The 27,774-nt window shown below is 38.5% G+C and overlaps 1 protein-coding gene across 2 annotated transcripts; it reads right to left on the bottom strand.

The window, feature by feature from the left end:
- Positions 1 to 3,383: 3,383 nt before the first annotated feature.
- tnfrsf1a (tumor necrosis factor receptor superfamily, member 1a) lies at positions 3,384 to 26,360 on the bottom strand. Of its 2 annotated transcripts, XM_062063799.1 has the most exons (11): positions 26,204 to 26,352; positions 25,046 to 25,102; positions 23,483 to 23,578; positions 23,273 to 23,381; positions 23,049 to 23,174; positions 18,667 to 18,822; positions 18,520 to 18,598; positions 15,757 to 15,812; positions 13,869 to 14,029; positions 13,359 to 13,485; positions 3,384 to 9,713 (listed from the first exon to the last, which is right to left on the bottom strand). In XM_062063799.1, exons 3-11 carry the CDS (start codon positions 23,537 to 23,539, stop codon positions 9,412 to 9,414), a joined length of 1,173 nt encoding a protein of 390 aa, XP_061919783.1. In that variant the 5' UTR covers positions 23,540 to 23,578; positions 25,046 to 25,102; positions 26,204 to 26,352; the 3' UTR covers positions 3,384 to 9,411. The 2 variants fall into 2 exon arrangements, with proteins under 2 accessions (XP_061919783.1, XP_061919782.1); XM_062063798.1 differs by lacking the exon at positions 25,046 to 25,102 and having other exon boundaries at positions 3,385 to 9,713; positions 26,204 to 26,360.
- Between the last annotated feature and the right edge of the window lie 1,414 nt (positions 26,361 to 27,774).

Here is a 27,774-nt window from a genome sequence, read left to right as displayed (position 1 = left end):
AGCGTATGTGTGTGGCGGGATAGGTGAGTGACGTCAGTGAGTGTGTGGGCGAGAGAAGAGAGGGAGCGGTAGCGTGAGTGCCGGCGGGGACTAGTTTGTTTTGTATTATTTTGCAGTTTATTGTCAAAATATACACTCCCATTGTACACTTAAATATTTCCAAGATATTTCTTTATTCTTAGACAACGGATTCCTTTCCGTGATTGGTCATTTCTATGGACACAGAAATGACGTCACCTAAAATTCCGTTTACGGCACATAGTAATGTCGTAATTCAGCTCTGAGTGTGACACTTAAGATTCAGTCCTACACTTCGCTGAAAGTGTGAGTAAGACGCTTGATAACTAACTTTTAAGTGCAGCTTTCAGCGAAGAATTTATTTACTCTTAAGTCAACTCTTAGCAGACTTCTTAGGAGTAATTCTAAGAAGCTTGATAAGTACGGCCCCAGGGGCCCAGGGGCTTGATAAGTACGGCCCCAGGGGCCCAATAAGTACGGCCCAGGGGCCGTACTTATCAAGCTTCTTAGAATTACTCCTAAGAAGTCTGCCAAGAGTTGACTTAAGAGTAAATAAATTCTTCGCTGAAAGCTGCACTTAAATGTTAGTTATCAAGCGTCTTACTCACACTTTCAGCGAAGTGTAGGACTGAATCTTAAGTGTCACACTCAGAGCTGAATTACGACATTACTATGTGCCGTAAACGGAATTTTAGGTGACGTCATTTCTGTGTCCATAGAAATGACCAATCACGGAAGGGAATCCGTTGTCTAAGAATAAAGAAATATCTTGGAAATATTTAAGTGGACAATGGGAGTGTATATTTTGACAATAAACTACAAAATAATACAAAACAAACTAGTCCCCGCCCGCACTCACGCTACCGCTCCCTCTCTTCTATCGCCCACCCACTCACTGACGTCACTCACCTCACGGCCACACACATACGCTACTCTCATAACATTTTCTTTCCAATTCATTAATTGGGCAACTAATTTGAAACTGGTGTGGGTGGCTCTATATATACTAGCCCACTGCAGACACATGCAGAAATCAACAAGGAATCGAAAAGTATTAAATCTGTGACAAAAATAATATCCGCTCTGTCCAAACGATATCGTTTGATCAGCTGCTCGTCATCAAAAAAAACAAAACATTGTTCCGCTCCCTGAACATTCGCGCACGTCTCTCTCGCCTCAGTGCCATCCCCTGCTGGCAACTCCTAACCACTTAAGACACCTCTGAAGGTCTCCTAAATATCGTGGAGAGTAGGAGTGATTCTTAGACTTAAGAACGTTGATAAAAAGCTTTTATTCTTAAGTTTGAGAGTAGGACTAAATTTCGCAAATTCGCAGGACTTAAGTGTAAAATGGCACTCTAAGAAGCTTGATAAGTACGGCCCCAGATCTCTCGAGTGTGCGGCCGGAGAGGACCCTTTGTATCACGCATGCGCCAGTCTCAATACGCGGAAGCAGATACCATTCAATAAAAAAGTAGCAACAATTGTAATGAAGAATAGACTGTATATTTGCATCAATTCGGACTCCCGAACAAAATACGAATGAGATGAAAGACAAAAAAGCAGGTAAATTACAGGCGAATAATAAAGCGTACACAAACCTCTTCACGCTGCATTTTGTGCAAGCCAACTGATTAACTTTCCGCACAAGGGGCAAGATTGTCCAGAACAATAGCAACCTTCCTCTGGATATCAGTCGGGGCACGAACTGTCTTTTCCTTCGGATTTAAAACTCCTTCCATCAATGCAAAGAGACTTTTGAATGAACTTTGGGACATTTAAAAATTTTGCTTCCATGATTTTCGTTTGAAAATAAAAAAAACTCTTCCGCCGCCTTTCTCTGCATCCGCTCCGATACGTTCTTGTCATGTTCGTGGCGCATTTCAAGATCATTTATTGATGCTGTCTGCTATTTAACATCAACGTAGCCATTAGAGATGTAATATTTGTAATTTTTGCCAATACAATTAAAACAAGTTGTAAGGACCCACAAATCCTAGTGTGACGTCATAGGTCAACCGAAAAAGAAATAAGCGCCTCCAGTGAAAAAAAGTAACTATTTGAGAAATCAGACTAATTTAGTCACTCCATCCATCCTTTTCCTACCGCTTGTTCCTTTTGGGGTATTTATATTTTAGAATGTTTACTTTTTTTTAAACAAGGCACCTACTGTAACTTAATTCTATGTCTGCGGCCTAAAAAAAAAGCAGACTTTTAAATGATTAGTATTATGATCTAAATGAAGTAGAGAGAAAAAGATTGATTTATTTGCCATTTAAAGGGGAACTGCACTTATTTTGGAATCTTGACTATCGTTCACAATCATTACGAGAGACATGATAATGGATGGGTTTTTTTTTGCATTCTAAATATTAAATAAATGCGATCAAACGTCTGTTTGCAATAGAGCCTATGGGAGTCGCGCAATTCCGCCTATAAAGCCCTTAAAAAAACATCCAAACACCTAAATTGAGGTTTTACATACATGATATGTATAAGTATATATGTAGTAACGCGCACATTTATAATGACATTTAATATTTACGTTTTTTTTTATCATCTGAAGCATACGCGACGCATTAATTTAAAAAATGCATCACGTTTGCTTTTTTTTCTTCCTCACTGATTATTACACACTGCAGACTCCATGAGAGCCAACAAACATAATACAATGTCACTTACTGTACAACGTCTGCTGTCATTAGGATGCCGACTGCTGGGATGTTCATATATTCCCGTTTCGATGAAGAATGTCTCATAATCCTCGCAAAGAAACGGGGTGGGGGCAAGGGGAAACAAGCGTCTTTTCGTGTCGTCCTCGCCAGCTTCGGGTCCTAAATGGCTGTCAAAGTGTACCAACTTGTCGGAATACGTCCTCCAACGTCTCATCTCCAGGCGAGATGCATGATTTATGATGTAGAATACATTTACAGGGAGCAAGGAAGCCAGAAAGCAGCAGACCACTCAATGATGTAAACATAGGCACACACGGATCATAAATAGTTTGCCTGCGTTAGCACTTATAATAACAATATCACTAATACTTGGTCAATATTCAAACCACGAAATGTAAATGGAGTATTGTTGGCAGTTTTTGAATGGTTATTTATTGGATTTTATGGGCGAAATAGAGGAGCTCCCATTGGCTCTGCTGTAAGCTGACTTTTTATGTATGTATACATGAGCGTAACACTAAGCTTCATCACTTTGACTTGTAATATCTCTAATTCTGGTGGTGTTTTATGCTTTTTTATTTTTGGAAAATGTACTATACATATAATACAATAAAGTCCCATATAAAATTATGTTTCTAGCAATATTTTAATTTTGCCTTTGAAAGTAACACTCCAATGTCCATTAGTGGAGCTGTACACATACATGTTATGCAGTAACAGGTACATTCATAATAACATGTAATACATACGTATGTTGCTTATGTCTCATCACCACAACGTTCGCGTTTATCTTCAACAATAATAACTACTACTAATCAAAGCAGACTTCATGAGAGCCAACGACGACTACTTGGGGACAAATGATGATCCGGAACCTTATATTTTTGAGCCTGAATATATGGAGGATGAGCTACAATATTCGGAGCTGAGTGATAAGCACATGCGGCAAGTAACACTATTGCTCAATGCTAATACAAACTACCGAACATAATAAAACAATCTTTTACTGTACAATGTCTGCTCTCACTGGGGTGCCGACTAATGAGATGTTTGGATAAAGAATAATCATTATCTTCAGGCTGGTAAAAAATTTAAAAAAGGTGGGCGCAAATGAGTGTCTTTTTGTGTCTTTATCACCAAGTTGAATGTTAAAGATGACCAACGTATCGGTTTATGTCCACAATCTTCTACTATACAGGTGAGAGGCATGATTTATAATCTAGAATTCACTTTTACCAACTCAGAGGCAATGCAGCAGCTCACAGGCTCAGTATGTCAATAGCTGCAAAAGCTAGTTACTGCTCTGTAATCACGGCGCCACTAAAAGTAGTTCCTCGGCATTAGCGCTTACAATAAAGAATCTTGCTCATACTTGGTTAATATTCAGGTCACAAACAGAGTATTGTTAATGTTTTTTGCAGGGCTTTATGGGCGCAATATAGCATACTCCCATTAGCTGTATTGTTGGCCACCTCATACTTGCCGTATATTACAAATTAAAATGCATAAAAAAGACATACGTGTTCTTGTCTCACATAGGGATTGTGCATGATAGGCAAAAAATCCCCCCAAAAAGTGAAGTTCCACTCTAAATGCAATCCCTTACCATTTGCATTTTAGAACCATACTATAAAACACCCCTGGGAGGCAGTGTCACTACATTCCTGTCCCCTCTCCATCACAAAGTGAGAGGAGTTTTATTACACAGTGGTTAACTTAAAAATAACCTCAATAAAAAGAGGAAACGAGTTTAAATTGTTGTGATCCAAAATGTACTGTACAATTGCTCTGTTCAACAATACTTACAGACAGAACAGCGTAAAGTGGGTGTTTTTATGTTCATCATAACGCATCGATTTCAGCAATACCAATAAAATCCCACTAGATGTCAGCATTGCTCTGGCTTCTTGTTCCCTCTCTGGAGCACATCTTTCAGTTTTTTTTAATCAATAAAAATAGAATTGATATACTTTAGAAAATGTATTTTTTATACAAAATGTACATTTTATTCTATTTAGAATGAACATTTTACATGATGTATGGTACACATAAATGTTATTTTTTTAAGGCTTAAGGTTGGAATGCTGACAGGCAATGTGCTTGACGATTATTTAGACTTACTGACATGTAATGCTAACACACAAACAAAAACAATGTTGCTGACATGGTGACAATTTGACTTGATCCTTTTGAATAGAAAACACAAACAAATGAACCTGTATTGCACAAAGTGTGTGAGGAATGACATTGGCCCGTGTACAAGTTTGTGCAGGTTTAGACTCGTACAATGGACTGAAACAAGTTGTGGCCCTTCTTCCGTGAATAATACCTGAATAACTAAGGTGCCTAAAGGGATGCCATCAAGGCGGAGGAGGACATGTTAGAAGAGAGGCGTGACCTATCCGCACATAATTCATATTAGACAATCACCATGTATGAGATGTGGTATGGTCTAATATAAATCCCCCACACAAGTCCAATATGGAATTAGACATTAAAAGTCTATGAATCAGCTGAAACTCTATTGGCAGATGGCGAGTACTTCCCACGCTTAACAAGAAACAGTTCGCTTAACAAAAAAGGGCAATGATTAGCACCTGTGTGACCTTTGACCATAGCTATATGAGTCAGGTATGGTTTAATAGTGTTTGCACTTCAAAGTAGAACTATCATTCCTGACAGTCTGAAGAGAACATACTCATTCGCTACATTTCCTTAAAGGGGAAAACTGACAATTGCTTGTATTCCATCACGGGACTTCTTACCGGAAATGAAAAGCAGTGGTGGTCAACCAAGCCAAGGTGGCTGTTGTGCAGCAAGCAGCGCGCAAACTATCTGAGTACGCAAGGGGCTTAGATCAGATACGAGCAAAACAATCAAACTATCCAATGGACTACAGCCCTATAATTTATCAAAAAAGATTTGTCGAGTAATACCAAAGATTATCCGTAGGCCGCTTTTCCAGACATGTCGAACTATCTTGTGCTCCAGACGTCATCCTACACGACAAAACAGATGGAAACTTGGAAAAGCATAGAGGTCTACAACTTATTTTTGTGTGGCTGGGTCAAGGAAATTGGTATCAAAACTCTCCCGGATAAATATACATGGTTTGGCATTTGATGGTTTAACTTTGCGTCTACTGCCTTGTTTGTTGTTGCTGTTACATGTGCCCTTTACGAGGAGCGTCTTTTTCCCGTCTTTATCAAAATATAACTATAGATGTCAACATCGTGTATATGCTGAAAGATTAATTTATCACTGTTGCTTTTAGTAAAAGCTGAATTTTTTAGCTTTTGCTCACATTTGATTTCTTTTATTTAGACTTGCCGGCTTGGTGCTTTTCGAAAACACTTGTAGTAAACATGTGTTTAAGAAATACAAATACAATTAAAGCTGCAAGCAGCATTGGACGGGTCCGCATTTTGGCAGGTGCTAGTCCTAGGTGTCCCAATACTTTTGTCCAGTGGTAGTCCTGAGTGAGACCTACATAGAGGTTTTCGTTTCGTGTCTCTACGATATTCGTACTGGGAGTTAGAAGAAGTTGTGTCTGAGTTCACATTGTCATTATAGGGTATTGTGTGTAGAATTTTGAGGACAAAGAAGGAATAATTGCATTTTCGTTGTCATTCTTGGCACCGGAGCAACTTTAGTGCTGCGGGTCTTTGAAGGCTCGTAAAATCTAAACGGTAGCACGAATCAAAACGCCGTCGTCAACTTTCAATCAGAAGGGTTCAATCTCTCTCCTGTAGCAGTTTGAAGCCGAAACGACAAACGCACTCAGAGGAGATAATGTTTGATGTTTGGTGACCGTTTTTTACAAAAATGTTGTTTTGAAATGGAGATTACAAACTTTTTGTTGATTTTTGCAGAAGGGTGTCAATGTATGAAATGTAGGTCTAAGTGAGACCTACGTAGAGGTATTTGTTTCATGTCTCTAAGACGTTCCTACCGGAAGTTACAACCAGTTTTGTCTGAGTTTTCCTCTGGGGAGCAGTTTTTTCTCTGTTTTTTTTTCAAAAATTATGTAGAGCACAATTTTGAGTTTTGGGGTTCGGTTTTTTTTTAGATCGCAATTTCCAACTGTCCCAATGTGTGTAAGAAGTTTGGTGAGTTTTGAAGTATTTTAAGGGGGTCAAATTACAGCTCAAAAATCAAAAATGAGTGTTTTTAGTCATTTTTTGTCTTGAAGGGGAAATTGGCAACTTCCTGTTGGTTTTTGCCCGAAGATGTGAAATTATGAATTGTAGGTCTAAGGGAGACCTACGTACAGGTTTTAGTTTCATGTCTCTACGACCTTCCTAGTGGGAGTTAGAGGCAGTTTTCTTCCTAGGGGGCGCTAGAGCGCAATTTTGTTTTTTGGGGTTTGTTTTTTTTACTAAAGTGTGCTGTACCCGAGTGTGTGTAAAAAATTTGGTGAGTTTTGAAGCATGTTAAGGGGGGCAAAGTAGTGCGCAAAGCTGCGGAAGAAAGAATAATAATAATAATAATAAAACCTTACAAATTCAATAGGGTCCTTTCGTCCCATTGCAAAAGGACTCCCTTTGGGATTCCTTTGAAAATGGTCCTGTGCGGACCCTAATTAAGATAATACTAACAATGGGAGATAATACATGTTAAAAGCATATCATACAAACAAAGTGATCGCTGCAAACTCATGCAATCTTTGACTCTGCTCCCTTGGACTGAAGTGTGTGCTGCTTTTCTCGTCGGTTTGTAAAATCTTGCACTCTTCCGCCAGTTTTGATAACTTCTCGAGGAACTCCGAAGAAACGTTTATCCTTTTCGCGATCTGAACGATTTGTACAGCTGAAAACACACGCGTAGGGCATTTTTTCTTCAAGAAAGGCTAAACGGCGCCCAGGACCCATTGAGAACAGAGCTAGGTTGACCACTACGCATATTTAAGGAGTGAGACGTGAGCCGGACATGGCGTCAGTAAAGTCCAAGCAATGATTGATTAAGTGGTTTTGTAGAGAAGAAAATATGTTTGGTAATCGTAAAATCTCTGTTCGTATGTTCTGAACTCCTACTTCCACGCCAGTGTTTTACCAAGCAGAACAATGGTTTGCTATCGTGGGAAAACTGCATGTTGAGACTGAAACAACAGCGCCTCTGCTGTTTGCAACAAAGTACTGCATCATATTGCTTTGCGTTTGATACGAGAAACAATGTTCCAAACAAAGTAATGAACATTTGAGACCCACAATTAAACCCAAAACGATTCATAGTCTGTAGAGATGAGTTCATTTTTATGTGTAGAATGAATACCTTCTAGCTGGAATTGATTGAAACTTTTATTAGTAGATTGCACAGTACAGTACATATTCCGTACATTTAACCACTAAATGGTAACACCCGAATAAGTTTTTGAACTTGTTTAAGTCGGGGTCCACGTTAATCAAATCATGGTAAAATAAAGTGGCAATCTTCTATTTACCTTTTTTCATACATACATGCATTAACAGGATTTTTTTTTTCCTGAAAATTCTTAGGTAATGCATCATTTGAAAAGGATCCTGGAACTTTCTAGCATCTTGCAGTAAGAAGGATAGGAACATGATTACTATGTCCCGACATACTTTTTTAAATTCTAAAATCAGCATGTGCATCAGAACATTACAAAGAGTGACTAGGGCCATGCTGCAAGGAAAGTGACGAAAAAAGTTAGCATAGCGTAGCATAGCATGCACGCATTGAAACTGGATTGGTTTTTAGCATTTTTAAAAAAAAAATGTGGCTTGTGCATCATTTGTTTTTTCTGAGGGTGGCATTCGAGCAGCTTTGCTTACTAGTAAGGCAACAAAGAGTGTGGAAAAAGATTTGTTTTCGGCAACAACAACAACACAGAAAAGTGATGGTCTTGCCTGCTAACACAGATTGCTTATTTGACAGGAGCATTGTTTCTTCTAAGGAAACAAGGCAATCAGTGTGCATTTTTGTCAACAAAAATCCACACAGACGAACATGGGCAGTGTATTCACTGTAGGAGACAACTGTGAAAGATTACCCGTTAGCCAAATCATAATAATAAATCATTATTATTATATTATTACTACTAGTGCATTTGCTGGGGCCTAGGCCACCCCATCTTTAAATACAAGTGACATCTCTTTCTAACTTTAAGCAATGGTCCTTGAACGCACCACATGCAAAAGTGAAACATATAAAGTTAGTGTATTTGTACCTTTTTTAACCTAAAAAATGTTTTTCTATTTTTTTACTACAGTTTGACAGCTTTTGGTTAAATAGCGCTAAACTAGAACATTCTAGTCTTCAATACATTCATAACAGGAGAGGACGAGCCTGTGTTGTTGGTATAAAGACGAAGATTAAATTAATATCTCTTCTTTTGTCATTTCCAGCCAAAAGATTCACATTCACCAAATAAAAATGAGTTACTATAAAACACAGTTTTGTTTTCACTGTATGTTACGCTAAGCTAATTTCATGTTAGCTGTGCTCAGCATAGTCCACCTTTAAATCCAGTAAGTGTCCTGAGACATTTGATCTCTCTCAGTATTTTAAATCCATTCCATAGATGGCAGGCTGAGAGGTAGAGAGATCATTTGTAGACAAAGGCCGCCTTGATCCACGTGCATCAACTGCGTTTATCTTGGACTAATCTCCCAGTATGTCATTGAGTTCAGCACAGAGAACAAAACCTTGGTTTCAGGTAGGTTTTTTTTCCATATTTCCACTTGGCACACAAGAGAGTGCTACTGAATGCTGTACACTGTCTCCAGCTCCTCGGCCGTCCTTCCCAGATGCATCTTTCTGAGAGTGTGCAGCAGCTCCTGTAGTTTGGCCGAGTGTAGCATTCCGCTGCGACCGCCGCTGCCACTTAGTGGGCTCATCTCGGCCCACGCTCGGAACATCTGGTAGTGAGCCTCCCTGGTGCTGAAAGAGTGGTCCTGAAAAGCCCTGTCGATGACGATGTCCGATACGCCGAGGGAACGCACAAGCTGCCTGACCTGAGTCACGGGAACCATCTCCAGCAGTATGTTAATGAGGTCGCCGACTGGTGAGACAAGAAAGCATAGATGTGATATAAAGGATGGAAAGTAAAATTAATTAAAACTCATCACTAGGGATGATGTTTAAAAAGAAATGATCGAGTTCGAGTCTATTATCGAATCCTCTTATCGAACCGATTCCTTATCGATTCTCTTATCGAGTCCAGATAGGTTGTTGTATATGGAAAAAAACACACAATATTTGGTTTAACAAAAGCTCACTTTTATTATATAAGAAAACAATTTAATCTAAAAAATAAATAAATATTGACTGTAGCCACCCTAAAAAAAAAATTTAAAAAAATATTGACTGTTGTTACCCAAAGTATATTAAGTGGGATTTTTCAGAAAAACAAATATATAAGGTAACACAAAAACAACCTGTCTCTGTGATCACTATGGGTATATAAATAATACTAGTGTTAAATAAAATCAGTCCCTTGGGCACAAAACTGGAAATAATACAGCTCTCCAAAAAGTGCAATTCTGCTGCTATTTGACATAACTGTTTGTTATGATGCTTTGACATTTTTGCACTTTATTTCTTTATTGAAAGAAAATTCTATGAATAGAAAAGTTGTTTGCAAATGTGGTTACAATGCTAAAAAATGAAAAGTTAAAGCTAAAAAAAGAAATACACTTTATTGAGTTAACATTATTTCTTTATAGGGGGAAAGATGTTATGAGCTAGGGCAGGGGTCGGCAACCCAAAATGTTGAAAGAGCCATATTGGACCAAAAATACAAAAACTAATCTGTCTGGAGCCGCAAAAAATTAAAAGCCATATTACATGTGTCTTGAGATATAAATTTAATTAAGAGGACTTAAAGGAAACTAAATGACCTCAAATATACCTACAAATGAGGCATAATGATGCAATATCATTGTACATATCGCTAGCCTAAATAGCATGTTAGCATCGATTAGCTTGCAGTCATGCAGTGACCAAATATGTCTGATTAGCACTCCACACAAGTCAATAACATCAACAAAACTCACCTTTGTGCACTCATGCACAACGTTAAAAGTGTGGTGGACAAAATGAGACAGAAAAAGAAGTGGCATAAAACACGTCCTAGAAAGTCGGAGAAAGTTATACATGTAAACAAACTATACGGTGAGTTCAAGGACCGCCAAAATTAGTGGGACAAAACGGCGCTCGCCAAATACTCGAATCAGTGAAGCATGTTTAATATAAACAGTGTGATTTGTAACAATTAGGGAGGTTTGTGTCATGTTTGTCCTCCTACAGAAACCATACTAAAACAAAAAAATAGATTTTTTTTTCCCCTCATCTTTTTCCATTCTTCATACATTTTTGAAAAATCTCCAGAGAGCCACTAGGGTGGCGCTAAAGAGCCGCATGCGGCTCTAGAGCCGCGGGTTGCCGACCCCTGAGCTAGGGAATATAACAACTACACTACCCATCATGCAACGGGAGTGACGAGCATGCGCGGTAGCCCCGAAAAGTGTTGTTGCATGTCGTCACCCGTGAAAGTAAACGTCAAGAACTCAGCCGACACGCCTCGTCTGCATTATTTATAATTAGACAGACAACACATATACAGTGTGATTTTGTTTTGTTTACAAGTAAAGAAAAACAAAAGTTGAAAAAGGGAGATCATGTCATATATGTATGTGCTGCGGTTGCTATAAGAACGTTGCGACAGCTGCCGTAAAGGAGGTGCGTTGCTATGTTTCCGGTTGGTCGTAAAAGTGTTCGTCATGTGTTTGTAGTCTGCTCAAATCTCCCAGTAAAGTTATTCATTGGATTATACCTTTTGTTTTGAACTTTATTACACATTGGAGCGCTTTTTCCCGTCCATTTTTTTCCTGCTTTCGCTATCTGCGCTTAATGACCGAGCTACGTGACTGATTTCTTGTGAAGTCACACGGAGCATTTCTGGTCGGGACGGGATTCGTTCCGAGGGGTTCGAATATAGAACCAACTCTTTTTCTTTACTATAGTGGTCTCGATAACGGGTACCGGTTTTTAAAAAGGGATTCGAGTCCGAGGACTCGGTTCTTTTCTTATCGAACAACCGGGAAAACCGGTTTCGAGTATCATCCCTACTCATCACTTCTACTGCCTATATTTGCCTTTGGAATAATAAGACGTACACAATTCAATGCACTCAAACTAATCAACAGGTTACCTGAAGCTGTTATTGAATGTGAAGTTGTGAACTGACTGAGAAATTGCTTTAAGTTATTTGCAGATGCTATCAGAAAGTGGTTTCAGCCCGATATTAGCAACAAAAAAAAAACAAGTATTACATGATATTGACGTGCTTCTAAAATCTACGATACAAGCAGTCCTGCATTGCAGCCAGGTAACATCTAAATGTCCTCCAACAAACACACATGTTGGTCTTTTCTTGTATTTTAGTGAAGTCATTTACATAAAGTAAACATGGTAACTATAGGCTACTGGGAGCTAGCAACTACACAACACCTAAGCACGCAATAGCCCACAAGCTAGACTCACATAACACGTCCTTAATTGAACTACATTGCAGTCTAAAACACATTTGTTAATATAAACGGGAATCAGATAAATATAGTTGCATATTACTTACACATACACTTCTGCCTTGGAGACTTTGTATTAGAAACTTTCCAATAACAAACATGTCCATGTCAATTAATAGGGCTGCGAATCATTGGGTGTCCCACGATTCGATTCAATATCGATTCTTGGGGTCACGATTCGATTCAAAATTGATTTTTTTCGATTCAACGCGATTCTCGATTCAAAAACGATATTTTCCCGATTCAAAAGGATTCTCTATTCATTCAATACATAGGATTTCAGCAGGATCTACCCCAGTCTGCTGACATGCAAGCAGAGTAGTAGATTTTTTTAAAAAGCTTTTATAATTGTAAAGGACAATGTTTTATCAATTGATTACAATCATGTAAATTTGTTTTAATTATTACATGAACCAAAAATATGACTTATTTTATCTTTGTGAAAATATTGGACACAGTGTGTTGTCAAGCTTATGAGATGCGATGCAAGTGTAAGCCACTGTGACACTATTGTTCATTTATTTTTATTTTTATTTTTATTTTTGTCTAATGATAATGTCAATGAGGGATTTTTAATCACTGCTATGTTGAAATTGTAACTTATATTGATACTGTTGTTGATAATATTCATTTTTGTTTCACTACTTTTGGTTTGTTCTGTGTCGTGTTTGTGTCTCCTCTCAATTGCTCTGTTTATTGCAGTTCTGAGTGTTGCTGGGTCGGGTTTGGTTTTGGAATTAGATTGCATTGTTATGGTATTAATGTGTATTGTTTTGTTGGATTGATTAATTTAAAAAATAAAAATTTAAAAATGAGAATCGATTCTGAATCGCACAACGTGAGAATCGCGATTCGAATTCAAATCGATTTTTTCCCACACCCCTATCAATTAACTTACTATGTCATGCGCTTTTGTAATTCATTATTGTGACCACTAGGTGTCACTAAAAACAAAGTAATGTAAATGTGCCATCAGTGTGTGAATATGTGAATGTGGAAATAGTGTCAAAGCGCTTTGAGTTCCTTAAAAAAAAAAGGTAGAAAAGCGCTATACAAGTACAACCCATTTACCATTTAAAAATGTACTCTAAAAGGGGCTATTGTCCAAAATCACTCACTCTTTACTTCCAGAGGGACACAGTCAGGCAACTTGGAGGGGTCCATTTCAACTACAGTGGCCTGAGGAACAGCCATGTTGTTGCAGTTGCTGCTTGATTCTTCTGTCTTCTTAACCAGGGTGTGCAGCTAGATGCAACCACAACATGTTATGTTATGTATATACACATACATTACCCGAGTGCTTTGAGTACATTATTCACATTGCAGCAACAATACAGTGTATCATTTCAAAGGACAATACAACAGAAATGGATGTACTGCTAGAGTAGTCTGTGTCCATCTAGTTTAGCACTATAGATTTACTATCTACTGAAAATTAGTCAACACACAGTTGTTATCATGTAAAATAGACAGTAACAAAACAACTGTTTTGCCTACAGTCAAGCATTTTGGTGGTAGCGTAATTTCTTGGGGATACACAAGTGCCGTCGATCGTATTGTTCCTTGAGAAGCTATCATTACACTAAATGTGAATGGTGTACTTGCAGCAGACCCTAAACTAACTGTACCTCATCAGATGGCTCTAACGAAGGGGCCTCGGGCGTCTTTTCGTTACAGCGCTTGGTGACTATGTAGGTCACGAAGAAGACCAGCATAAGCAAGATAAAGGCCGCCGCCACCACTCCAACCAGTACGTTGATGAAGAATCCATCTTGTCGCTCCTCCAAAACTATCAGAGAAAGATATAGTTTGTTATTGTTTTTACTAAGGGGAACTTTTTTTGTTTACATTTGTGTGACAAGTAGGAATACTGCAATAAACTGCAGCATAATGCAGTTTTAACACCATAGCCATTTTTCCGAAAGTTTTTATATTTTGATTTGAACACTTTGCTTACTTTAACAGTTAAAAATAAAATATTAATTATTACATTGCCTTTAGAGTTGACAAAAGTTTCCATGATGTTGGGCACTTACACCGCAACATTTATTTTTTCTTAACATTTATTGTCATTGTTTAATTTCATAACCCACATATTTAAAGAGGTCAAATTATTATCATTAGGTTTTTTTTACATACAAAACACTTCCTTGTAGTCTACATAACATGTAACGGTGGTTCTTCGGTCAAAATGTTGAATAGATTATTATTTACAGAAGGTTTTCAAGCTGCTTTCTGACCGTCTCTTCAGGATGCACCGTTTTGTGGGCGGTCTTATTTATGTAGCCCTACTTTGACAGAGTCTTCTCCCCGTCTCCCATGTTGTACTTTTTAGCGCTTCCATTGCGAGTCTCCAGACAGATATAAGTTCGAACTATACGCTACTTTTTATTAGAATTGGCAACAGCAGAGGATGCATGTCCCTGTACGAGACAGTCTGCCCCACAACAAGAGAATAGCCAACAAGAAGGAACTTATTGACTACAGTGCAGACTACAATGGCAGTAAGCACTTTGGGTAAGTGTATACCATATATGGATAATCCGCTGATGTCACGGGTCAGAAGATAGAGCAAATTCCAAAAGGCTTATTTAGAGAAAGTATGAATGAGGTCAAGATTGTTTTATAAATATCTCTGCCATGCCTCCATTGTTTGATTTCAGATTTTCGGAACTTATGCAGGTCTTAAATACACAGCAGCGGGTACCAACAGATAAGAAAAGTTATTTTTACATAATTGGTCCCCTTTGAATGACAAATAAATCTTCAAACTTTACAAAAGCCCCACTTACCCCTTCACTTCGATGCCCCTGTATCAGTTTACGCAGAAAAGTTAGTTTCTTAATTTAAAGATAGGCAGTGGCAACAATGCAGCCAAATACTATGTGTGATGCAGTGCAGATCTACACCAGTATACACTAGATTGGACTGGACTTTTAGGCAAAAATGCATGTATTATTAAAACAAATGTTTTATCTAATATTTGAAAATTTTTGATGTAAATAAATACTAAATGAAATACATATTTTTGGATGTATTACCGGTAATTTCCATAAATATACTGTATATATTTACCATTAATTGTTAGTTGTTTTTTATTATGTATATATTTAAATGGTAAATGGGTTATACTTGTATAGCGCTTTTCTACCTTCAAGGTACTCAAAGCGCTTTGACAATATTTCCACATTCACCCAATCACACACACACCCTTGAGCAAGGGTGAAGTGTCTTGCTCAAGGACACAACGGACGTGACTAGGATGGTGGAAGCCGGGATCGAACCAGGAACCCTCAGGATTCTGGCACGGCCGCTTCACTCACCGAGCCACGCCGTTAATAGATTGTTTTTCAATTGTTACAAATGAAATGAAAGTGCCTTTTTTAACATGTGTGTATACTATGTGTATTAACATGTCTGACTTGATCCATGAAGATTCACTTATAATGCACTGAGGAGAATAAATGTTACATTATCAATTAGTTTTACAGACAATTTTGTGGCTTATGTGCTCACCCGTGGGATTGTGGGAAGGAAGCAACTTGCAGAGATGTTCGCAATCTGTTGTGCAACTGTTGAGAGAGGAAGAGTTTTGTTTTTGAGATCATAACATGACTTAAATATTCATACTGTACACTGGGCTCAACTGGAAAGTAATAGTAGTAATAAAAGTCACTACAGTGGTACCTCAATTTACAAGTACCACTACTTACGAGTATTTTTAGTTACGTGTTGTCTCACAGCTTTTTATGATGCTTTAAGTTGCGAGCATAATTTGAGTTACAAGCCTCCCCGTGGACGCAGTTGAAGTAGTGACTGTCCACAGATCGACACAATCTTGCCCAGCAGAACTGAGAAAAAAAAAAAAGCGAAGGAGAAGAAACTGATAACCGAATCAGAGAAGCAAACCATGTCCTCCCGGTTAACCGAGTTCGCATCAAACAAGCGGCAGACAGCCTCCGCGCATTGCAGCCAAAAACTTCAAAAGGTGGACATTTATCCATGAAAATATGAAGAAGCTGCCTAACCAGTCTTTGACATGCTTTATTTCGTTCCGCCTAGTGCTGACTCTACAAATTGGACAATCAAGCAATGTATTTGGTACGCAAACACAGCTTTCTGTCAACTCTGCCCTCCGGTCCGTCACTCAAAGACGTCCATGTGCAACATAAACAACAATAACAGTTCCTATTGTTAGAGAACAGAGAAGCAGCTCATATGTAAATGCTGTACAATATCAGTACATTATTTCATAAAACTACTGTAGTTGTTTGTAGTAAATTATATTGCATTGTTTTTCCAAACAATATTTAAAAAATCTAAAAGTTTGTTTTATTTTTATAAGACATGTTACATGTTAAAAATGTGGTGTTTGGGGAGGGCCAAGCATGGTTTAAATAGAGTTCAATTAATTCCAATGGGTGGAGGTGATTTGAGATTTAAGTGTTTTGAGTTACAAGTTGTCATGGAACGCAATGTGCTTGTACATTGAGGTATCACTAAATAATGTTAGCAGGTCTGTCCCCTTTTTTGTATAGCTCAGTTTAAGTCAGCTTCAAAAGTATTATTTTTTTTAACCAGTAGCAGTATTTTATATTAAAATTATGGCAGCACAGCAAACACTATAGACTGTATAGACCAAAGTGCTCTTTTAATGTTTATTACAGATGTCAAACTTAAGGGTGGGGGGCCAGATTTGCCAGATTTATGATATGAAGCCCGCAAAAGCCTAGAAATAATGCGTGTCAATAGAGCACTTAATCTTTCTTGATAAATGTGTTTGTTCTTTCAAATTTGACAAAAAATAACATGTACTGTATCTTCATTATCTAATCATGTAGCTCATTATCTGATCTTGTAACAAGATACTCCAAACATCTTCTTGTCAACCTGACTTATGACTTATAAAAAATGATCCATTAATTTGTTAGAGAAAAAAATATCTTAAATGCATAAGTGATTGTGTAATAATATAATTAGGCTATTGTACAATTATATTCATACAGTATATATTCACTGTGGCACAAGGTGGCAGCCATGACATCAATTAAAACGAGTTTGACACCCCTAAATTGTATTTGAAACAAATCAAAAATTAACAATGTTAATTTAATGTTATATAAAGCTACGCAGATAATGATTACAAAAAAATAATATTAACAAAATATAATAAAAACTTATGTAATTTATGTAATATTAAAATTATAACTAAGAAGGTGCTGCTCGATTCAGTATCAGCCGATTTTTGTAAAAAAAAAAGTGCGAGATTGTCCCGTGCCGATTGATGCCTTTCAAAATTAATGCCAATCACCTCTGACTGATACTTTATCTATTTTTAGTCACTCGACTAACAGAGGCGGTTATCAGCTTAGTTGATATAATCACCTCCATAAGGGCAAATCAACTACATTTCTTTGTATCTTATGTATCAGTGGAGGGCGAGGCTAATCATGCTTCACACTGTAAGCTGTAGCAAGGAGCAGACATGCTCAACGATAAGCTAGCTTGAAACAGAACAAGAAAAAAGTGCTTCAAGAAGTCTAAATTTCTATTTTCATGTTTGCAAACTCAAGAGATAATAGACAGTAGTTTTTGCTTTTGTTTAATTTTTGTTTACTATTGACTTTGTTTTGATCAAACAATTGTATTTAATGAAAGACAATAAGAAACAAGTTTAAATAGTGTCGATATTGTTTCACTGTTAATAGCACTCACCATGCATATTTGGGAAAATGTACAGTTAATAAATGTGATCGTATGAGTATTGGTATCAGCCCTTTTCACTCATGGAAGATCGTTATCGGAATCGGCAGCATAAGACCCTGATCCCTAAACTATTCAATAATACAAAAACAATATTTTACATTTTCACAGTTTTAACTATCACGTAAATACAGCAAGCCATTTCATATAGCTCAATCAAAGCTGCCCATCCACAAAAAAAAGGCATGTGTCAGCCATGACCATTTGAAAGGTTGACAGCACTTCAAAACATTTATTTACGCGCATTCCTTTTATAATTGACTGTGCACTGTATTAGATATTGTCTAGAGTACATAACAAAATGTAAGGATTAGTATTTATTTTCAGGGAGGCAGTATGTCAAGTAAATGTGTGCACAGTCAAGAAAGCCATAAATAGAATAAACGGACTTCTCTCTTCTCCTGTCGCTGGTGGAAAGATTGAGCAAATCTGAGTTTCAGTTCAACAAAACCACTTCCCCGTCAAACGTCTCAGTTACGAGGGGACAAACGCCGCCCTTTTCAGACACACACTCACTTCTTGCATGGCTCACACTTCCTTTTCACTCGGTGGTAGTTCTCCTTGCACTTGCATACCGTGTTGGTTTTCGATGTGCCTGCACAAAAACAATTCTTAAGCAGACAAAAGGAGCAAGGGATCCATTCCACTGTTAAGAAAACGTACATATTTGGACTGCCTTCTCGTCGAGACCGCACTGCGAACATCGGCGACACTCGGTCGTCTCGGAGTCGATGGTGAATTGGTAATAGCCGTCCTTGCAGCGGCAGATAGTGTCTCTGTGTCTTTCACATTTGGACTCTTGTACTTCTTGCTTTGACTCTGCAGAGAGCAATGACAATGGATATAAACATTCAGAAAGAATTGCCAAGAATCGATTGCTCCTTGGGCTCCCCTTGTGGTTAAAACATACCAAACTCGCTAGCCTCCTCTCATCATTCATTTGAAATGTAAATACCACTTCTCAAATAGAATCACATGAGTGGCACCTAATTAACTGTAACAGACACCACCAAGTGTGTCACTATATGTACCATCTGTATAAAAATACAGCGTACCCTCTATCGAGATCTGGTATTCTCTGAAATTAAGTAAACTTCTCAAATCTGACTGTTTTTTTCTTCTCAGGGCCACCCCTCCCTAAAAGCAGATCCCACGCTCTGCATAGGGTCCTGCAATCCGTGGGCGGGCCTCGTTTTGCGTGAAGAAACACATGGAAAATGAATGACAGGGTGCTTCATAGGAAATTTACTACAAACGTATTCCTGGCCGCTTACTGCTCTGTCACTGATAAGAATACCATAGCAATATGCTATTAAATATCCCCAGTGGCTGTCGTGGTGCAAAGAAATAGTGCTTATCTTGGAAGAAAAAAGGTACTGGGTTCAAATCCCGGTCGGGGCTGGCGAAACAAGGTTTATAATTTCTATGAAAATAAAATTATTATTTTTTTACTAAAAAATAATTACTGAAAAATGTATTCACCTTGAATTCGTTTTAGTACAAAACATGCCTCAAATTAAAGTACATTTCAATTTAAAAAAGTATAAAAATTGTTACACATAAACTGTGAATTATTTTCGTAGTAGGAAGAGGGGGGCCTCCAAATAAAATTAGGCCTAGGGCAGGGGTCGGCAACCCACGGCTCCGGAGCCGCATGCAGCTCTTTGACCACTCTGATGCGCTCAGCTACATACTTGTTCACTTACGTGAACAAGCTGAAATTGCATTCTACGAGTGGTCAAGCAGGTACACTGTTAGGCCAGCCTGTAGAGGGCGCCAAATGCAGTGTCATCACGCTCTGATATTCGGGAGTCTCCCGGGAAAAATGAGAGGATTGGCAAGTATGACGCCATCAAGCGTCATTCGTTCAAAACTCGCGGGCTGCACTAACATCAAATGTCCACATTAAGGTGCGTGCCGGTGCGTGTGTCGGAGACCCCTGGTTAATATAGCACAAAGCATTTAAGCTCTGAATGCGGTGTTTTTCATTTTAAATTGTAAATTTTTTTTTGCGGCTCCGATCACATTCTTTAATTTGTGAAACTTGCCAAAATGGCTCTTTGAGTGGTAAAGGTTGCCGACCCCTGGCCTAGGGCAACAATTTAGCCAGAGGCAGCCCAGTAGGCTCGTAAACAAAGAAATTGGGATCAAATCTTGGTCGTAGGTGTCTTAGGAAGATATGCAAATGTATGTTTTACTATGTTGAATTTGTTATTTTGCAATTTTTTTTAATTTTTTTATTGTTGAGCAATTTCTTTATCATGTTTGTTTTTTTCTTTAAATTAAAGGCCTACTGAAACCCACTACTACCGACCACGCAGTCTGATAGTTTATATATCAATGATGAAATCTTAACATTATAACACATGCCAATACGGCCGGGTTAACTTATAAAGTGACATTTTAAATTTGCCGCTAAACTTCCGGTTCGAAACGCCTCTGAGGATGACGTATGCGCGTGACGTAGACCGGGGAACACGGGTATGCCTTCCACATTGAAGCCAATACGAAAAAGCTCTGTTTTCATTTCATAATTCCACAGTATTCTGGACATCTGTGTTCGTGAATCTGTTGCAATCATGTTCATTGCATTATGGAGAAGGAAGCTGAGCAAGCAAAGAAGAAAGTTGTCGGTGCGAAATGGACGTATTTTTCGAACATAGTCAGCAACAACAGTACACAGCCGGCGCTTCTTTGTTTACATTCCCGAAAGATGCAGTCAAGATGGAAGAACTCGGATAACAGAGACTCTAACCAGGAGGACTTTTGACTTCGATACACAGACGCCTGTAGAGAACTGGGACAACACAGACTCTTACCAGGATTACTTTGATTTGGATGACAAAGACGCAGACGTGCTACTGTGAGTATGCAGCTTTGGCTTCTAAACATTTGATCGCTTGACCGTATGTGCGCAACTTTTTTTTGCGTATGTACGTAACTTTTTTAAAATATATAAGCTTTATGAACCTTGGGTTAGGTGAACGGTCTTTTGGGCTGAGTGATTGTGTGTGTTGATCAGGTGTTTGAATTGTATTGGCGTGTTCTATGGAGCTAGGAGCTAGCATAGGAGCTAGGAGTTAGCATAACAAAGACGTAGGTGTTTTTATGCAGGGTTAATTTGTGTCATATTAAATATAAGCCTGGTTGTGTTGTGGCTAATAGAGTAAATATATGTCTTGTGTTTATTTACTGTTTTAGTCATTCCCAGCTGAATACCAGGTACCGTGAGTATGCAGCCTTGGCTGCTAAACATTTGATAGCTTGACCGTACGTGCGCGTCACGTACGTAACTTTTTAAAAATATATGAGCTTTATGAACCTTGGGTTAGGTGAACGGTCTTTTGGGCTGAGTGATTGTGTGTGTTGATCAGGTGTTTGAATTGTATTGGCGTGTTCTATGGAGCTAGGAGCTAGCATAGGAGCTAGGAGCTAGCATAACAAACACGCAGGTGTTTTTATGCAGGATTAATTTGTGGCATATTAAATATAAGCCTGGTTGTGTTGTGGCTAATAGAGTATATATATGTCTTGTGTTTATTTACTGTTATAGTCATTCCCAGCTGAATATCAGGTACCGTGAGTATGCAGCCTTGGCTGCTAAACATTTGATAGCTTGACCGTATGTGCGCGTCACGTACGTAACTTTTTAAAAATATATAAGCTTTATGAACCTTGGGTTAGGTGAACGGTCTTTTGGGCTGAGTGATTGTGTGTGTTGATCAGGTGTTTGAATTGTATTGGCGTGTTCTATGGAGCTAGGAGCTAGCAGAGGAGCTAGGAGCTAGCATAACAAACACGTAGGTGTTTTTATGCAGGATTAATTTGTGGCATATTAAATATAAGCCTGGTTGTTTTGTGGCTAATAGAGTATATATATGTCTTGTGTTTATTTACTGTTGTAGTCATTCCCAGCTGAATATCAGGTCACCCCCGGCTCTCACAGCATCTTCCCTATCTGAATAGCTTCAACTCCCCACTAGTCCTTCACTTGCACTTTACTCATCCACAAATCTTTCATCCTCGCTCAAATTAATGGGGAAATTGTCGCTTTCTCGGTCCGAATCTCTCTCACTTCATGCGGCCATCATTGTAAACAATAGGGAACTTTGCGTATATGTTCAACTGACTACGTCACGCTACTTCCGGTAGGGGCAAGCCTTTTTTTTATCAGATACCAAAAGTTGCAATCTTTATCGTCGTTGTTCTATACTAAATCCTTTCAGCAAAAATATGGCAATATCGCGAAATGATCAAGTATGACACATAGAATAGATCTGCTATCCCCGTTTAAATAAAAAAAATTCATTTCAGTAGGCCTTTAAATTCAAGTTTGATTAAAAAAATGATTTCATCATTTCAAGTTAATAAAAAATTGTGAACATTTTTTGTAATTAGAGGGTGCGGGGGGATCAAAATAAATTCTATCTAGGGTCTTAATTTTGCCTGTTTATTCTCCAAGTTCCCTAAATTTTATTTGGCCTTTTTTCCTATCGGCAACAACTTTTCAATGCATTACATTTAGCAGATTATATCAGTAGATGCATTTCTTTCTCTCTGGTACTCATTGAAGGCGGACGTTTTCCCTTCCCTCTCCTACTTGCTTCTTTTTATTTTGTCTTGCCCTAACTTTCTTGGAGCCTCTTTTTGATCTGCTCTCCAAAGACTAAACAAGGGAAGTGATGAACTGTCCTCTCACCCCACCCCACACATCCTGCGACTCAGTCGCTTCACCCCATTTGGTATGACGGAAAACTCAGCAGCGCCCCTGGTGGCAGCAGCTTCGGGACGGATTCCCCCACCCGTTGCAAGTCTCGAGTTGTATATCTCAATTAGTGCGTAAAAAAAAGGAAAAACATTGCACACAAATCTAAACAATAGCTGATGCTATTTCTAATGGAAGGAGTCCTGGCTGGTCCACCAATTACATGTCCACCCCTAACAACAACCAGCCAAGTTACTGCAGAACATGACACCCAAGCTGCTATTTTAGTGTACCACTACTACATACAGTAGCTTTACACCGATTAAGAATGTCTCCTTACCTTTACATTGCTTGCATCGCATACATTTGGGGGAATAGTTCATCTGGTCCATGTACTGATCCGTAGGACACGGCGTGCAGTTACTCCTCATCCCCTCAGCGAGGCACATGTGCACAAGCTTAAAACCTGGACAACAGGAAAAGTGTCGGAGCAAAACTGTGAAGTCGATCCCAAAAAAAGATAATGGTATGATAATTGCTACTGCGTAGGAGGATGCAAATTACCTGGAGAGCACTTGTTACAACATATCCCCGCCTCAGTGGGGTAGTCACCATATGGACACGTTTTGTCCTTGAGGGTAGGGCTCAACGCCAGGGTAGGTGTGAACACACACTGCAAAACAGATTAGAACGCGCTGGTTATACCACATTCTGTTCTTCTTGAGTAAGTGTCTTAAGTTTTTTCATGCTCCAGATCCAAGATCAAGTACTCACCCCTATGAGCAGAAGGGCGCCATACGCAGCCATCCTGCTGTGCCTGCTGCCCGCCATTAAGATCCTACACTTTAGTTCAGTCCATTGGCGGGGGTCCTTACAAGCAAAATAACTTTGATTTACACATGCATAATATAAACAGGCTGATGTATAAATAATCCATTTTAACAATTTTTTTTAATCAACAGCACCTCTGTTGGTTGTCGCAAAGTAGTGCATTCAAATTCGACTCAACTGCTTCGACTTGAACGTCCAAAAATCCGCTGTCTGTCCGGGTATTGATTCCAGATCAATTAAGGCAAAACGGAGTGCGCTACATTGCTAGAACTAGCAGAGGCGCTCTTGATTCTGTCTAAATATGACATCAGCTGTAGGAAGGTCATAACTTCGACAGGCAGCTATTGTGCTCACTACATCGGTGCAATGTAATCAGGAGATCAGAACATTCACAGAGAGATTTTTAACACAACAACTATCATTGTACTTCCACAAGCATTGTGTACATGATTGACACAACATTGCGGAGCGGCCCCCCGACGGTCAACTCAATGCTAATTCTACCTAGGGATAGGGAAAAACTCAATTCCATAATGGCACCGGTGCAGACTTAAACGGTAGTAACCAGACCAGGAAAAAAATAAGTTATTATCGGTGCCTTATTTCTGTAAATGTTTCTATGTTCGCTTCTATGTTAGCTACCTCTCTTTGTTGATAATGTATATTTTCTGCTGTATCTACTCTCTATTTTATGCTGCCCTTTTTTTTTGCTGCAGCTGTTACATATATTGTAATATTGTACATGGTAATTGGGATTTGTTATATATTAAGTTAAAGTTAAAGTACCAATGATTGTCACACACACACTAGGTGTGGGATGAATAGTCTCTCCTATTGCTATTGTACTATTTTTTCAGCTATAGTTACATTAATAATTAGTAATGGAGCAGCCTACTTTTGAATGGCAGGGTCCCTGCTATCACATGTTAATAAAAATATAACATTTACATTATAAAAATCAATTACAGGCTTCCCAAATGCTGTAATAAATTAAGCATGATGAGTTGACTTGAAACTGTTTAATGTTGCACTTTTTATATGTAGAAGAAAAGTTTTCTCATTTTATTTAATCTGAGCAACAACTTGAGGCAGTTTAATGTGGATTAACGTGGGCAGAATTATAATAGTGTTTCCAATGTTTAAAGGATAAAGCCATTGGTTACAAATTTGGTAAATAAATAACCAAAACATTCATATTTTGTTGTTTTCTTACTGTACCGAAAATGAACCGAACCGTGACCTCTAAACCGAGGTACGTACCGAACCGAAATGTTTGTGTACCGTTACACCCCTACTGTATATATAATATGTAAATATTACATATATGTTATATATTATATTGCTACTGTGGTACATTTTTAGTCTACATTATTTTTTCCATCCTTACCCTTTCCATCCTTTGTAACTGAGCTACTGTGTGGAACAATTTCCCCTGTGGATCAATAAAGTTTGTCTAAGTCTAAGTGTAAATAGTGTAGCTGACCCTTTTTATTTATCATTGCTGACCTTAACACACCAACAGCAGCCCTCATAACAGCGTCGCAGCGCTAGGCTAGCCAGTAGCTGCAACAAAAACAGCAACATTACGAACCAATGACGGTTACAGCAAGCAGGGCTGCATTCAGGAACACACGGAATTATGAGCATCAAACATTACAGTTCAAGTCATTTATTGCTGTAATAATTACGACGATTTGTTGTAGATATTATTTCTTATTTTTGAATGTATTATACAATTGAAGTATTTGAATTACCAATCCATATAAATAAAACGGTATTGTTATTGGGTTTTGTTATACAAATTAGAGCATGTTTTTCACTTTTTACATATCATTTTGAGCACCGGCCCTGTTTTTAAGTACAGGTTAAAATGTAAAACATTACCTATCACAATAATTGCTAACCGCCAGAAAAAAGTGTTGGTTGTGTCATTTCTCCACCCGTTTTGGACGTAAAAAAAGGTAATAAGATGCTCAGCTTCTGTGGGCCCTAAAACGCAGAGCATTTTTGTTTTTGGTGGTTGCCTGCATGTTATGAAGACAAATCACATAATGAACGTGGACTGTGTTGGTTACGAAATCTTAAGACAAGGAGCATGACAGAAAGGGTAACTGGCTCTGCTGGTTTAAATTAATGTCACACTCATGCTTGGATAAACTTTGACAATATGATTTGATTCATACAACATTTAATAAAATAGGCTACCTTTAAATGTGTGTTTTTCATTTAAACAGCTTTGCATGGCAGTACATTTAAAAACAATTGGACAGCGTCACAGTCAGAAAAATTCATTAATAATATAATATCAATATATTTATATATTTGTAAAGGACACTGTGGATATATGGTAAGTTCAGGTACTTTTTAAAATATTTTTCAATTATGGACACGTAAAACATCGCATTAAAAATAGTATATTATATACGGACTGATTTTTAAAACCGAAGCTTCGTTAAAAGCCCTCACAAGTCAACTCGATGACGGAAAAAAAGGTACTGGCGAATATATTTTAAGCCAAACGTCAGCTCAATGTTTGACTGTTTATTTGACTTTTCTGACACCGAGTTTCACTTCAGTGCACATAGACAAACTCGCTCCCACTTCCACACTGCCCTGCTAAAGTCATGGTACGTCCACTTTTTCCTACTTTTTAGCCTCACTTACCTTGGGCAAGCCCGGTCGCCGGACATCTTATCGCCAAGATTCGTCTTAGTTTGTTGTCTAAACAAAATAACAAAAGAAGTTATGCTTGAACAGGCACGACAGTACGAAAGATCAAACCCGCCGACACCAGCAAGGAGGCGGCTACGAACGGGAAGTAGTGACGTCACGAGATTTTCGAGGAACTTTTTTATTTTTTTATTTAAGAAAGAACGGCATTTAAAATACCGGTAAATGTGGAACAAAACGAGCACAGTACACACAAAAATAATATAGCAACACAGATGATATACATATAATAAATGACAAATTAATCACAATTAACTTGTGGTTCTCTCGGACAGGGGTGTCAAAGTCATTTTAGATCAGGGGCCACATGGAGAAAAATCTACTCCCAAGTGGGCCGGACAGGTAAAATCACGGCATGATAACTTAAAAATAAAGACAACTTCAGATTGTTTTCTTTGTTTAAAATAGAAGAACACATTATGAAATTGTACAATTTGAATATGAATTTAAAGGCCTACTGAAACCCACTACTACCGACCATGCAGTCTGATAGTTTATATATCAATGATGAAATCTTAACATTGCAACACATGCCGGGTTATCTTATAAAGTGCCATTTTAAATTTCCCGCGAAACTTCTGGTTGAAAACGTCTATGTATGATGATGTATGCGCGTGACGTCAATCGTTGAAACGTAAGTATTCGGACACATTGTATCCAATACAAAAAGCTCGGTTTTCATCGCAAAATTCCACAGTATTCTGGACATCTGTGTTGGTGAATCTTTTGCAATTTGTTTAATGAACAATGAAGACTGCAAAGAAGAGAGCTGTAGGTGGGATCGGTGTATTAGCGGCTGGCTGTAGCAACACAACCAGGAGGACTTTGACTTGGATAGCAGACGCGCTATCCGACGCTAGCCGACGCTAGCCGCCGACCGCAATGATGAATGGGTGAAGTCCTTCGTCGCTCCGTCGATCGCTGGAACGCAGGTGAGCACGGGTGTTGATGAGCAGATGAGGGCTGGCTGGCGTAGGTGGATAGCTAATGTTTTTAGCATAGCTCTGTGAGGTCCCGTAGCTAAGTTAGCTTCAATGGCGTCGTTAGCAACAGCATTGTTAAGCTTCGCCAGGCTGCAAAGCATTAACCGTGTAGTTACAGGTCCATGGTTTAATAGTATTGTTGATTTTCTGTCTATCCTTCCAGTCAGGGGTTTATTTCTTGCTATCACGTTAGCTCCGTAGCTAAAGTGCTTCGCCGATTGTCGTGGAGATAAAAGTCACTGTGAATGTCCATTTCGCGTTCTCGACTCTCATTTTCAAGAGGATATAGTATCCGAGGTGGTTTAAAATACAAATCCGTGATCCACAATAGAAAAAGGAGAGAGTTTGGAATCCAGTGAGCCAGCTTGTACCTAAGTTACGGTCAGAGGGAAAAAAGATGTGTCCTGCACTGCACTCTAGTCCTTCACTCTCACGTTCCTCATCCACGAATCTTTCATCCTGGCTCAAATTAATGGGGTAATCGTCGTTTTCTCGGTCCGAATCGCTCTCGCTGCTGGTGTA

Source organism: Entelurus aequoreus, linkage group LG11 (genome assembly GCF_033978785.1).
Source record: "Entelurus aequoreus isolate RoL-2023_Sb linkage group LG11, RoL_Eaeq_v1.1, whole genome shotgun sequence".
Taxonomy (NCBI): Eukaryota; Metazoa; Chordata; class Actinopteri; order Syngnathiformes; family Syngnathidae; genus Entelurus; species Entelurus aequoreus.
The sequence above is the reverse complement of the archived record's forward strand: the minus strand, read 5'-3'. Positions and strand labels throughout refer to the sequence as shown.

Bases quoted from the DNA above. Each gene is read 5' to 3' on its own strand.
- tnfrsf1a (XM_062063798.1), bottom strand. From the start codon at position 23,539: ATGGCGGGCAGCAGGCACAGCAGGATGGCTGCGTATGGCGCCCTTCTG. The intron at 23,175-23,272 runs GTAATTTGCATC...CCTGTTGTCCAG, and splicing joins TTGTAACAAGTGCTCTCCAG to GTTTTAAGCTTGTGCACATG. The intron at 18,823-23,048 runs GTAAGGAGACAT...TGCTCTCTGCAG, and splicing joins GCGATGCAAGCAATGTAAAG to AGTCAAAGCAAGAAGTACAA.